We start from the raw sequence: 14,380 nt of genomic DNA, 5'->3' as shown, positions 1-14,380 counted from the left end.
TCTAACACCGCCTCCCTGTCGGAGGGAGTTGTCGGTAAAGCAGATTTTAGGAAACAGCGGGGAGGAGACGTCTCGAATTCCAACTTGTACCCCTAGATACTACCTGAAGGATCCAGGGATCCACCTGTGAGCGAGCCCACTGTGTGCTGAAATTTTTGAGACGGGCCTCCACCGTACCTGAGTCCGCCTGTAGAGCCCCAGCGTCATGCTGAGGACTTGGCGGAAGCGGGGGAGGACTTCTGTTCCTGAGAACTGGCTGTTTGCTGCAGCTTTTTTCCTCTACCTTTGCCACGTGGCAGAAAGGAGGAGCCTTTCGCCCGCTTGCCCTTATGGGGCCGAAAGGACTGTGCATGATAATACGGCGTCTTCTTATGCTGTGCGGTAACCTGGGGTAAAAACGTGGATTTCCCAGCAGTTGCCGTGGAAACCAGGTCCGACAGACCTACCCCAAATAACTCCTCCCCTTTATAAGGCAATACTTCCATATGCCTTTTTGAATCTGCATCACCTGACCACTGCCGAGTCCATAACCCTCTCCTGGCAGAAATGGACATAGCACTTACTCTTGATGCCAGCCGGCAAATATCCCTCTGTGCATCACGCATGTATAAAAAGCATCCTTTAAATGCTCTAAAGTCAGTAATATACTGTCCCTATCCAGGCTATCAATATTTTCTGTCAGGGAATCTGACCATGCCACCCCAGCACTGCACATCCAGGCTGAGGCGATCGCTGGTCGCAGTATAACACCAGTGTGTGTGTATATACACTTTAGGATAGTCTCCTGCTTTCTGTCAGCAGGTTCCTTAAGGGCGGCCGTATCCGGAGACGGTAGTGCCACCTGTTTGGACAAGCGTGTGAGCGCCTTATCCACCCTAGGGGGTGTTTCCCAACGTGCCCTATCCTCTGGCGGGAATGGGTACGCTGCCAATAACCTCTTAGGAATTATCAGTTTTTTATCGGGAGAAATCCACGCTTCATCACACACTTCATTTAACTCCTCAGATGCAGGAAAAACTACAGGTAGTTTTTTCTCACCAAACATAATACCCTTTTTTGTGGTACCTGTGGTATTATCAGAAATGTGTAAAACATTTTTCATTGCCTCAATCATGTAACGTGTGGTCCTAGTGGAAGTTACATTTGTCTCCTCGTCGTCGACACTGGAGTCTGTATCCGTGTCAACGTCTGTATCTGCCATCTGAGGTAGCGGGCGTTTTAGAGCCCCTGATGGCCTCTGAGACGCCTGGACAGGCACAAGCTGAGAAGCCGGCTGTCCCATGTCGTCAAACTTCTTATGTAAAGAGTTGACACTGTCACGTAATTCCATCCATAAGCCCATCCACTCAGGTGTCGACCCCGCAGGGGGTGACAACACATCTACAGGCAATTGCTCCGCCTCCACATCATTTTCCTCTTCATACATGTCGACACAGCCGTACCGACACACAGCACACACACCGGGAATGCTCTGATAGAGGACAGGACCCCACCTAGCCCTTTGGGGAGACAGAGGGAGAGTATGCCAGCACACACCAGAGCGCGCGCGCTATATATATATATATATATATATATACATACATACATATACATACATATACATACATACACATATACATACATATATACACACACACACAGGGATATCACTATATAGAGTGTTTTCCCCTATAGCTGCTGTTATGATTAATACTGCGCCTAAATAGTGCCCCCCCTCTCTTTTTTACCCTTTTCTGTAGTGCAGGACTGCATGGGAGAGTCAGGGAGACGTCCTTCCAGCGGAGCTGAGGAAAATGGCGCCAGTGTGCTGAGGGAGATAGCTCCGCCCCCTTCTCGGCAGACTTTTCTCCCGCTTTTATGGAAAATCTGGCAGGGGTTAATGTACACCCATATAGCCCTGGGGACTATATGTGATGTATTTTTTCCAGCCAAGGTGTTAATATTGCTGCCCCCCCCCCCCCCCAGCGCCCTGCACCCGTCAGTGACCGCAGTGTGAGGTGTGCATGAGGAGCAATGGCGCACAGCTGTAGTGCTATGCACTACCTTGATGAAGACTGATGCCTTCTGCCGCCGATTTTCTGGACCACTTCTTGCTTCTGGCTCTGTAAGGGGGCCGGCGGCGCGGCTCTGGGACCGGACTCCGAGGCTGGGCCTGTGTTCGATCCCTCTAGAGCTAATGGTGTCCAGTAGCCTAAGAAGCCCATGCTGGCTGCAAGCAGGCAGGTTCGCTTCTTCTCCCCTTAGTCCCTCGTAGCAGTGAGCCTGTTGCCAGCAGGTCTCACTGAAAATAAAAAACCTAAACTAACTTTCTTTCTAAGAAGCTCAGGAGAGCCTCCTAGTTTGCACCCAGCTCGGTCGGGCACAAAAATCTAACTGAGGCTTGGAGGAGGGTCATAGGGGGAGGAGCCAGTGCACACCAGGTAGTCCTAAAGCTTTCTATTTGTGCCCAGTCTCCTGCGGAGCCGCTATTCCCCATGGTCCTTACGGAGTCCCCAGCATCCACTAGGACGTCAGAGAAAAAGATTTTACTTACCGGTAAGTCTATTTCTCGTAGTCCGTAGTGGATGCTGGGGACTCCGTAAGGACCATGGGGAATAGACGGGCTCCGCAGGAGACAGGGCACTTTAAGAAAGAATTAGGAATACTGGTGTGCACTGGCTCCTCCCTCTATGTCCCTCCTCCAGACCTCAGTTAAGGAAACTGTGCCCGGAAGAGTTGACCGTACAAGGAAAGGATTTTGGAATCCAGGGTAAGACTCATACCAGCCACACCAATCACACCGTATAACTTGTGATAAACTTACCCAGTTAAAAGTATGAACAACAACAGAGCATCAGATAAACCTGATGCAACCATAACATAACCCTTATTAAAGCAATAACTATATACAAGTATTGCAGAAGTCCGCACTTGGGACGGGCGCCCAGCATCCTCTACGGACTACGAGAAAAAGACTTACCGGTGAGTAAAATCTTATTTTCTCTAACGTCCTAGTGGATGCTGGGAACTCCGTAAGGACCATGGGGATTATACCAAAGCTCCCAAATGGGCGGGAGAGTGCGGATGACTCTGCAGCACCGAATGAGCAAACACAAGGTCCTCCTCAGCCAGGGTATCAAACTTGTAGAACTTTGTAAAAGTGTTTGAACCCGACCAAGTAGCTGCTCGGCAAAGCTGTAATGCCGAGACCCCTCGGGCAGCCGCCCAAGAAGAGCCCACCTTCCTTGTGGAATGGGCTTTTACTGATTTTGGAGGCGGCAATCCAGCCGCAGAATGAGCCTGCTGAATCGTGTTACAGATCCAGCGAGCAATAGTTTGCTTTGAAGCAGGAGCACCCAGCTTGTTGGATGCATACAGGATAAACAGCGACTCAGTTTTCCTGACTCCAGCCGTTCTGGCTACATAAACCTTCAAAGCCCTGACTACATCTAGTAACTTGGCATCCTCCAAGTCACGAGTAGCCGCAGGCACCACAATAGGTTGGTTCAAATGAAAAGATGACACCACTTTTGGCAGAAATTGCGGACGAGTCCGTAATTCTGCCCTGTCCATATGGAAAACCAGATAGGTGCCTTTATATGACAAAGCCGTCAATTCTGACACACGCCTAGCCGAAGCTAAGGCCAATAGCATGACCACCTTCCACGCAAGATATTTTAACTCCACGGTTTTAAGTGGCTCAAACCAGTGTGATTTCCGGAAACTCAACACCACGTTAAGATCCCAAGGTGCCACAAAAGGGGGCTGAATATGCAGCACTCCGTTTACAAACGTCTGAACTTCAGGAAGAGAAGCCAGTTCCTTTTGAAAGAAAATGGATAGGGCCATTCCTGGCCTCACACCAAGCAACATGTTTTCGCCATATACGGTAATAATGTTTAGCCGTCACGTCCTTCCTAGCCTTTATTAGCGTAGGAATAACCTCATCCGTAATGCCTTTTTCTGCTAGGATCCGGCGTTCAACCGCCATGCCGTCAAACGCAGCCGCGGTAAGTCTTGGAACAGACAGGGCCCCTGTTGCAACAGATCCTGTCTGAGAGGCAGAGGCCATGGGTCCTCTGTGAGCATTTCTTGCAGTTCCGGATACAAAGTCCTTCCTGGCCAATCCGGAACAATGAGTATTGTTCTCACTCCTCTTTTTCTTACGATTCTCAGCACCTTGGGTATGAGAGGAAGTGGAGGAAACACATAAACCGACTGGAACACCCACGGTGTCACTAGTGCATCCACAGCTATCGCCTGAGGGTCTCTTGACCTGGCGCAATACCTCTGTAGCTTTTTGTTGAGGCGGGATGCCATCATGTCCACCTGTGGCAGTTCCCACCGACTTGCAACCTGCGTGAAGACTTCTTGATGAAGTCCACACTCTCTGGAGTGGAGGTCGTGCCTGCTGAGGAAGTCTGCTTCCAAGTTGTCCACTCCCGGAATGAACACTGCTGACAGTGCACTTACATGATTCTCCGACCAGCGAATAATTCTGGTGGCTTCTACCATCGCCACCCTGCTCCTTGTGCCGCCTTGGCGGTTTACATGAACCACTGCGGTGATGTTGTTTGACTGAATCAGAACCGGCTGGTCGCGAAGTAGGGACTCCGCTTGGCGTAGGGCGTTGTATATGGCCCTTAGTTCCAGGATGTTGATTTGGAGGCAAGTCTCCTGACTTGACCACAGACCTTGGAAATTTCTTCCCTGTGTGACTGCCCCCCCCCTCAGAAGCTTGCATCCGTGGTCACCAGGACCCAGTCCTGAATGCTGAATCTGCGGCCCTCGAGAAGGTGAGCACTCTGCAGCCACCACAGGAGAGACACTCTGGCCCTGGGGGATAGGGTGATTAACCGATGCATCTGAAGATGTGATCCGGACCATTTGTCCAGTAGATCCCATTGAAAGGTCCTCGCATGGAACCTGCCGAAGGGAATGGCCTCGCATGATGCCACCAACTTTTCCAGGACTCGCGTGCAGTGATGCACCGACACCTGTTTTGGTTTTAATAGGTTTCTGACCAGTGTCATGAGTTCCTGAGCCTTCTCCATCGGGAGATAAACCTCTTCTGGTCTGTGTCCAGAATCATGCCCAGGAAAGGCAGACGAGTCGTAGGAATCAGCTGCGACTTTGGAATATTTAGAATCCAGCCGTGTTGTCGTAACACTTCCAGAGAGCGTGCTACGCTGATCAGTAACTGCTCTCTGGACCTCGCCTTTATGAGGAGATCGTCCAAGTATGGGATAATTGTGACCCCTTGCTTCCGCAAGAGTACCATCATTTCCGCCATTACCTTGGTAAATATTCTCGGTGCCGTGGAGAGACCAAACGGCAACGTCTGAAATTGGTAATGACAATCCTATACCACAAATAGGAGGTACGCCTGATGAGGTGGATAAATGGGGACATGAAGGTATGCATCCTTTATGTCCAGAGACACCATAAAATCCCCCCTTCCAGGCTTGCGATGACCGCTCTGAGCGATTCCATCTTGAACTTGAACCTTTTCAGGTATATGTTCAGGGATTTTAAATTCAATATGGGTCTGACGAACCGTCCGGTTTCGGTACCACAAATATAGTCGAATAATAACCCTCTCCTTGTTGAAGGAGGGGAACCTTGACCACCACCTGTTGAAGATACAATTTGTGAATTGCAGTTAACACTATTTCCCTCTCTAAGGGGGAAGCTGGCAGGGCCGATTTGAGGTATCGGTGAGGGAACATCTCTTCGAATTCCAGCTTGTATCCCTGAGACACAATATCTATTGCCCAGGGATCCAACTGGGAGTGAACCCACTTGTGGCTGAAATTTCGGAGACGCGCCCCCACCGGGCCTAGCTCCGCCTGTTGAGCCCCAGCGTCATGCGGTGGACTTGGTGGAAGCCGGGGAGGACTTCTGTTCCTGGGAACTAGCTGCGTTGTGCAGCTTCCTTCCTCTGCCCCTGGCAAGAAAGGACGCACCTCAGACTTTCTTGCCTTTTTGTGATCGAAAGGACTGCATTTGGTAATACGGTGCTTTCTTAGGTTGTGAGGAAACATATGGCAAAAAAATTTGACTTTCCAGCAGTAGCTGTGGAGACCAGGCCTGAGAGACCATCCCCAAACAATTCCTCACCCTTGTAAGGTAAAACCTCCATGTGCCTTTTTGAGTCGGCATCACCTGTCCATTGCCGAGTCCACAGGACCCTTCTGGCAGAAATCGACATAGCATTTATTCTAGAGCCCAGTTGGCTAATGTCTCTTTGAGCATCTCTCATATATAGGACAGCGTCTTTTATATGCCCCAGGGTCATTAATATAGTATCCTTGTCTAAGGTATCAAGTTCCTCAGATAAGGTATCCGTCCATGCTGCTACAGCACTACACCCCCAGGCCGACGCAATTGCCGGCCTTAGTAAGGTACATGAATGTGTATAAATGGACTTCAGGGTACCCTCTTGCTTTCCATCAGCAGCATCTTTTAGGGTGGCCGTATCCTGTGACGGCAGGGCTACCCTCTTGGATAAGCGTGTTAGAGCTTTGTCCACCCTAGGGGAGGATTCCCAGCATAACCTGTCCGTTAGCGGGAAAGGATACGCCATAAGCATCCGTTTGGAAATCTGCAGTTTTTTATCTGGAGATTCCCAAGCCTTTTCACATAACTAATTTAGCTCGTGTGAAGGGGGGGGGGGGGTCACCACCTGCCTTTTTTCCCCATACATATGAACCCTCTTGTCAGGGACTGGGGTTTCCTCTGTGATGTGCATCACATCCTTAATTGCTATAATCATATAACGGATGGATTTAGCCAATTTAGGCTGTAACTTTGCATCATCGTAATCGACACTGGAGTCAGAATCCATGTCGGTATCTGTGTCAACAATTTGGGATAGTGGGCGCTTCTGAGACCCTGACGGCCTCTGCGACATAGGATCAGACATGGGATGAGACCCTGACTGTCCTAAGGCTTCAGCTTTATCCAACCTTTTATGCAAGGAATTAACATTATCATTTAAAACCTTCCACATATCCATCCAATCGGGTGTCGGCGGAGACACCACATTCATTTGCTCCAGCTCCATTTCCACATAGCCTTCCTCGTCAAACATGTCGACACAAGCGTACCGACACCACACACACAGGGAATGCCCTTTTTGAAGATAGTTTCCCGACAAGGCCCTTTGGAGAGACAGAGAGAGAGTATGCCAGCACACACCCCAGCGCTATTATAACCCAGGAATAACACAGTAACTTAATGTTAACCCAGTAGCCGCTGTTGTATTGATTTATGCGCCTAATTATGTGCCCCCCCCCTCTCTTTTTACCCTCTTCTACCGTGTATCTGCAGGGGAGAGCCTGGGGAGCTTCCTCTCAGCGGAGCTGTGGAGACAAAATGGCGCTGGTGAGTGCTGAGGAAGAAGCCCCGTCCCCTCAGCGGCAGGCTTCTGCCCCGCTTTAATATACAATTTTTGGCGGGGGCTCATACATATATACAGTGCCCAACTGTATATACGCAAACTTTTGCCAAAGAGGTCCTAATTGCTGCCCAGGGCGCCCCCCACCCTTACAGTGACCGAAGTATGTTGGTGTGTGTGGGAGCAATGGCGCACAGCTGCAGTGCTGTGCGCTACCTCAGTGAAGACTGGAGTCTTCTGCCGCCGATTTCGAAGTCTTCTTGCTTCTTTCACCCGGCTTCTGTCTTCCGGCTCTGCGAGGGGGACGGCGGTGCGGCTCTGGGATCGGACGACGAGGGTGAGATCCTGTGTACGATCCCTCTGGAGCTAATGGTGTCCAGTAGCCTAAGAAGCAGGACCTATCTGCAGAGAGTAGGGCTGCTTCTCTCCCCTCAGTCCCACGATGCAGGGAGTCTGTTGCCAGCAGAGCTCCCTGAAAATAAAAAACCTAACAAAATACTTTTACAGCAAGCTCAGGAGAGCTCACTGAACAGCACCAAGCTCGTCCGGGCACAGATTCAAACTGAGGTCTGGAGGAGGGACATAGAGGGAGGAGTCAGAGCACACCAGAAATCTAAATTCTTTCTTAAAGTGCCCATGTAAGCTCTCACGAGCAGGGCCCTCTTCCCTCATGTGCTTTTTCTTACTTTAATATTCTTCAACTGCACCAATTCCGTCAGTCTTCTGCCACCTGATACATAAGCAGATGACACTGGAATAAGTAACTATGTTTATTTACCCTGTACTTGTCCTATACTGTCATCAACTGTAAGTTGCTGTTTTCCTGTTTGATTATTTGTTTATGTACTCTGTAATTGGGCGCTGCGGAACCCTTGTGGCGCCATATAAATAAAGGATAATAATGTCTCCTGCGGAGCCCGTCTATTCCCCATGGTCCTTACGGAGTCCCCAGCATCCACTAGGACGATCGAGAAAAGGGAAAAACATCATGTTTCCCCCAGTGCAGCAATTCCCCGATGTCGATATGATCAAAACCACCAATCAGCGGCCATCGATGATCAGCGATCTGTTGGGGAATCCGGGAAATTCAGCATGTTACAAATCCCAGACACGCCGATACCAATTATTTTTGTTCGGATTCAGCAAATCAGTATTTTCCAATAAACTGAGTTTCCCCGATTCCCAGAACATACACAGAGATTAGGGAGCGGGTGCTCAGATTTGTCAGAGTACATTTTCAGTAATTGAGTCAGCCACTGTGTTTCCTCTCTGGTATTTACTGACTTGTAGGCTGCACACTTCCCCCACAGTGTGTCAGGGACAAGTGCAATTACTAAAGGCATGTGATGTGATAAATAAAATAAAGAGCGTCCTTGTTGCTAAGTTAGATCACAAATTCGGAGTTACTATTAGAATGGGGAACGATCACGCTAAATTGTAAACGATAAAAGGAAACGTCAGCTCCCACCAACGCTTACCAGAATACGGCTGCACATTCACCCCCCACTTCTTGGGGTCCAGTTTATACGCCTCCAAAGCTCTTTTCTGACACAGCCTCTCCAACTCGTCCACGTGCTCCGTGCCACCATAGTACCTGCCGTGGTACAGAGAGGAAGACTCATAACCCTGAATAGAGGTTTATGTACAACCAGCACGTAACACAGTGTACATAGGGACTGGCGAAGGGTATGGAGAACGGAAAACACCTTCTCATAGAAAATTCAACTATTTATATCCAGGAGGCTTATCATCAGCTTCATTGTTTAAGTTTCATTGTTTAAGTTACCTACCATAGGGAAGAAGTCATCTTACCTAGGAACGGGTTCCCGGCGGTCAATATACCAACGCCGGCATCTCAAGGAAAGACATAAACCTGGCGTCACTATACCGACACCAAACGGTGTTAGTTTTAGGCTGCAGACCGGGGGTTAGGGTTAGGCTGCAGCACCGGAAGGGATAGTGTTAGGCACATAGAAAGGGAGGTTAGGGTTATGCACCAAACAGGGAGGGTTAGGTAGCAGGGAAGGGAGGATTAGGGAAAATGTGAGGGTTAGGCCCCAGGGAGGGAGGGTTAGGCACGCAGAAAGGGAGGTTAGGGTTAGGCACCAAGCAGGGAGGGTTAGGCAGCGGGGAAGGGATGGTTAGGGAAAAGGTGAAGGTTAGGAGGCTTCCTGGAGGGGCTGTTGGGATTATGATGGATGGGATGCCGCCGTCGGTATAGTGAACGCCGACATCCCGTCCATCGGCCAGTCACACCGATCCCCACCACATAGATACTCCATATAAGTACAACGAGCAAGTGTCAATTTGTGATTGCAATATTTTTACAACACTGAATACAAGACGCTGCCCTATATGATTAAAGCAACAAACTATGTATATCATTGTGTTAAACGTTTATTAGACCCCACAATTAAAAGATTGTAAATTAATAAAACGAGATTTATGGTAAGAACTTACCTTTGTTGCATCTCTTTCTGCAAGGTACACTGGGCTCCACAAGGATAGACATTGGGGTGTAGTTGGATCTTTATCCGAGGCACCAACAGGCTCAAAGCTTTGACTGTTCCCAGAATGCACAGCGTCGCCTCCTCTATAACCCCACCTCCCTGCACAGGAGCTCAGTTTGTAGTTAACCAACCCAATGCAGTAGCAGGAAAAGAGACGACAACGGTTAGTAACCACATACACCACACTCTCACGACAAGAGAGGTGTCAGCGGCTAATGCCATACCAACCCAAAGAAGCTAAGTGCGTCAGGGAGGGCGCCTTGTGGAGCCCAGTGTACCTCGCAGAAAGAGATTTAACAAAGGTAAGTTCTTACCATAAATCTCGTTTTCTGCTGCGGGGTACACTGGGCTCCACAAGGATAGACATAGGGGGATGTCCTAAAGCAGTTCCTTATGGGAGGGGACGCACTGTAGCGGGCACAAAACCCGGCGTCCAAAGGAAGCATCCTGGGAAGCGGCAGTATCGAAGGTATAGAACCTTATGAACGTGTTCACCGAGGACCACGTAGCCGCCTTGCATAATTGTTCAAGGGTCGCACCATGGCGGACCACCCAAGAAGTAGTAGAATGGGCCGTAATGTGAGCAGGAGCCGACAGACCAGCCCTCACATAAGCATGTGCAATCACCATTCTAATCCATCTGGTCAAAGTTTGCTTGTGAGCAGGCCAGCCCCGTTTGTGAAATACAAACAGTACAAAGAGAGAATTAGATTTCCTAATAGAAGCAGTTCTCTTCACATAGATACGGAGAGCCCGTACCACATCCAAAGACCTCTCTTTGGGAGACAGATCAGGAGAAACAAAGTGCCGTAACCACAATCTCCTGGTTAAGGTGGAACGAGGAAACCACCTTAGGTAAATATCCGGGACGAGTCCTAAGAACCGCCCGGTCACGGTGAAATATCAGATATGGGGAACTACAGGACAAGGCACCCAAATCCGACACTCTTCTAGCTGAAGCAATAGCCAGCAGAAACACCACCTGAAGGGAAAGCTATTTAAAGCCAGCTGAACCAAGAAGTTCAAACGGAGACTCTTGTAACGCCTCCAAAATCACTGACAAGTCCCAAGGAGCCACAGGCGGGACACTGGGAGGTAGAATACGCAACACACCCTGAGTGAAGGTATGCACATCAGGTAGGGTCGCAATTTTTCTCTGAAACCACACCGACAAGGCAGAAATATGAACCTTGAGGAAGGCCAGACGCAGGCCTAAGTCCAGACCCTGCTGAAGAAAAGTCAACTACTTGGCTGTACTAAACTTGGAAGCATCATAATTGTTAGATGCGCACCAAACAAAGTAAGAATGCCAGAACCTATAGTAAATCCGAGCAGACGCCGGTTTCCGGGCCCGCAACATAGTTTTAATTACCTCTTCAGAAAAAACCTTAGCCCTCAAGACGGAAGCTTCAAGAGCCACGCAGTCAAAGGCAGCCGGGCTAGGTCCTGGTAGACACAGGGGCCCTGAACGAGAAGGTCTGGGTGTTGAGGAAGTAGAATTGGACGCTCTGACAATAGACCCTGCAGGTCTGAGAACCAGTGCCGTCTGGGCCACGCCGGAGCTATGAGAAGCAGAATCCCTCTTTCTTGCTTGAACTTCCGAATTACCCTAGGCAGGAGTGACACCGGAGGGAACACGTACGGCAGCCGAAACCTCCACGGTACCGCCAGCGCATCCACGAATGCTGCTTGAGGATCCTTTGTCCTTGCTCCGAAGGACGGAACCTTGTGATTGTGTCGAGACGCCATCAGAGCTACGTCTGGAAGGCTCCACTTTTCCACTAGGAGTTGAAACACTTCTGGATGGAGGCCCCACTCGCCGGCATGTACGTCCCGACGACTGAGAAAGTCCGCTTCCCAATTCAGGACTCCCGGAATGAAGATTGCCGATATGGCCGGTAGATGGCGTTCCGCCCAATGTAGAATCCGTGAGACTTCCTTCATTGCCAGACGGCTTCGAGTGCCACCTTGATGATTTATGTAAGCCACTGTGGTGGCGTTGTCAGACTGCACTTGAACAGGACGGTTCTGAATTAAATGCTGGGCTAGGTTCAATGCATTGGAGACCGCCCGCAATTTCAGAATGTTGATTGAGAGGAGGGACTCCTCCTTGGTCCACCGACCCTGAAGGGAGTGTTGCTAAAGCACCGCACCCCAACCTCTTAGACTGGCATCTGTCGTCAACAGGACCCAGTTGGATATCCAGAAGGGACGGCCCCTGCACAATTGTTGGTCCCGGAGCCACCAGAGCAGCGACAGACGGACCGCCGGAGTCAATGAGATCCTTTGAGACCTGATCCGGTGAGGCAGGCCGTCCCACTTGGCTAGAATCAGCACCTGGAGGGGACGAGAATGGAATTGAGCATACTCCACCATGTCGAATGCTGATACCATGAGGCCCAGCACCTGCATCGACGAATGTATCGACACTTGCGGACGAGAAAGGAAGCAACGAATCCTGTCCTGAAGCTTCAGGACTTTCTCCTGACACAAGAACAACCGCTGGTTGTGAGTGTCCAATAGCGCTCCCAGATGCATCATGCTCTGAGCAGGGACCAGGAAGGGCTTGTAGAAACCGGACAGTCATATCTAGATGACGCAGGAGACGTTCTGGGGAATTTGCCAGGATTAACAAGTCGTCCAGATACGGTAGTATCCTGACCCCTTGACGGCGGAGACTTTGGGGAAGACTCGTGGAGCCGTTGTTAAACCAAAAGGTAACGCCCGAAACTGGTAATGGAGGTTGCTAATCGCAAACCTCAGGTATTGCTGATGTGACACTGCTATAGGAATATGTAGGTAAGCATCCTGTAAATCCAGGGAGACCATGAAGTCCCCAGGTTCCGAGCCCAGAACTATAGAGCGAAGGGTTTCCATCCGGAACTTGGAAACCTTCACAAACCTGTTCAATGCCTTGAGGTTGAGAATGGGCCAGGAGGACCCATTCGGTTTCGGGACTAGAAACAGCGGAGAAAAGCACCCCCGGCCCCTCTGCGCTAGAGGCACCTGTACTAAGAATCCTGTATCCAGCAGGGTCTGTACCACCGAATGTAGAGTGTTTGCCTTTGTCTGGTCCAACGGGACGTCTGTCCCGCAAAATCGATGAGGGGGGGCGGTTTTTGAAGGCTATGGCGTAACCTCGAGTGACGACTACCCGTACCCAGGCACCTGAAGTGGTCTTTTAACCATCCCTGGGTATACCCTAGAAGCCGGCCCCCCACCCTAGGATACCCCAGGGGAGGCCCGCCCCGTCATGCGGCAGGCATATCTGCCTTGGAAGCTGGCCCAAGCTCTTTTGGGCTTTGGCTTACCAGGTTTGGAAGTACGGGCCTGCTTGTTGTACACCTGACCTTTTGCTTTACCTGAAGGACGAAAGGGGCGAAAGGAAGTACCTTTAGCCTTCGACACAGAAGGAGCGGTACTTGGCAGACAGGCAGTTTTGGCAGTAGCCAAGTCAGCCACTATCTTATTTAAGTGCTCCCCAAACAGAATATCTCCCTTCAAAGGGAGTACCTCCAGGGTTTTTCTAGAGTCCAGATCCACAGACCAGGATCTCAGCCACAATATCTGGTGAGCCAGGACTGACGTAGTAAAGGCCTTGGCTGCTAGAATACCAGCATCAGAAGCCGCCTCTTTAATATAGTGAGAAGCTGTGACAATATATGACAAGCATTGTGTAGCATGGTCAGGAGATTTCTAACTCCAAGGCCCATGCTTCAATAGCCTCTTCAGCCCATGTTACCCTAAAAGCCGGCCCCCCACCCTGGGATCCCCCAGGGGAAGGCCCGCCCAGTCATGCGGCAGGCTTATCAGTCTTGGAAGCTGGCTGACGGGCAGCCCAGGCTCTTCTGGGCTTCGGCTTATCAGGTTGTCAAAGTCGAAAAATATAGAAACCTACATTGCCTTGTTTTATCCCCATGCGTGTGCCCGCTGCACATGCACAGGCCCTCCCGTGTGTGCGCATATTCACAGTCGCGTGCACGCTCAGGCGCACGGTATGTGCATTTACGGTAGAGTTTGTGCGCGTCTAGCATGCGACTCGATCGCTACATATTTAATCAAAATAATGTATTTTAGAAGTTAATATTCCTCTGAGTTCAGCAGGTATCAGTGGGTCTAAAATGGCTCTTTGACCTTAGAGATTCCCCTTTGCATGTTGGGAGGGCTTCACATGTTCTTACGCATAGATAAGCACAGGAATAGTAATTGAAGATTAATTGTATTCCGAATAAATTACACCTAAGACCAGTCCGTTTCTTTCCCGCAGACGGAATACAATAGCCTTTAATTACACTAAGCTTTGAGATTCTATGAAGAGGGCTGACACCTTTGTTTACGAATGGGTCTAGGTTTCTCTCCAGAAGAATGATTGCTGAGATGTCATTGTCTCAACTGAATGTGGACAGTGAGAAAACAAAACAAAACCCAGAGACAGGGTTTGTTTTGTATTCCCCAAACAATAGCTTCCCACAAGACAGGAATGTGAAATAAT

At 49.8% G+C, this 14,380-nt stretch overlaps 1 protein-coding gene across 2 annotated transcripts in view; it reads right to left on the bottom strand.

Moving 5' to 3' along the window:
• Nucleotides 1-14,380, bottom strand: part of SHMT1 (serine hydroxymethyltransferase 1) — an 82,299-nt gene that overhangs the window by 24,428 nt on the left and 43,491 nt on the right. For both annotated transcript variants that reach the window (XM_063934941.1, XM_063934942.1), the window contains exon 4: nt 8,857-8,972. In XM_063934941.1, the coding sequence (XP_063791011.1) occupies nt 8,857-8,972 (116 nt within the window). The remainder of the gene's footprint in view (nt 1-8,856; nt 8,973-14,380) is intronic.

Source organism: Pseudophryne corroboree, chromosome 7, assembly GCF_028390025.1.
Source record: "Pseudophryne corroboree isolate aPseCor3 chromosome 7, aPseCor3.hap2, whole genome shotgun sequence".
NCBI lineage: Eukaryota > Metazoa > Chordata > Amphibia > Anura > Myobatrachidae > Pseudophryne > Pseudophryne corroboree.
The sequence above is the reverse complement of the archived record's forward strand: the minus strand, read 5'-3'. Positions and strand labels throughout refer to the sequence as shown.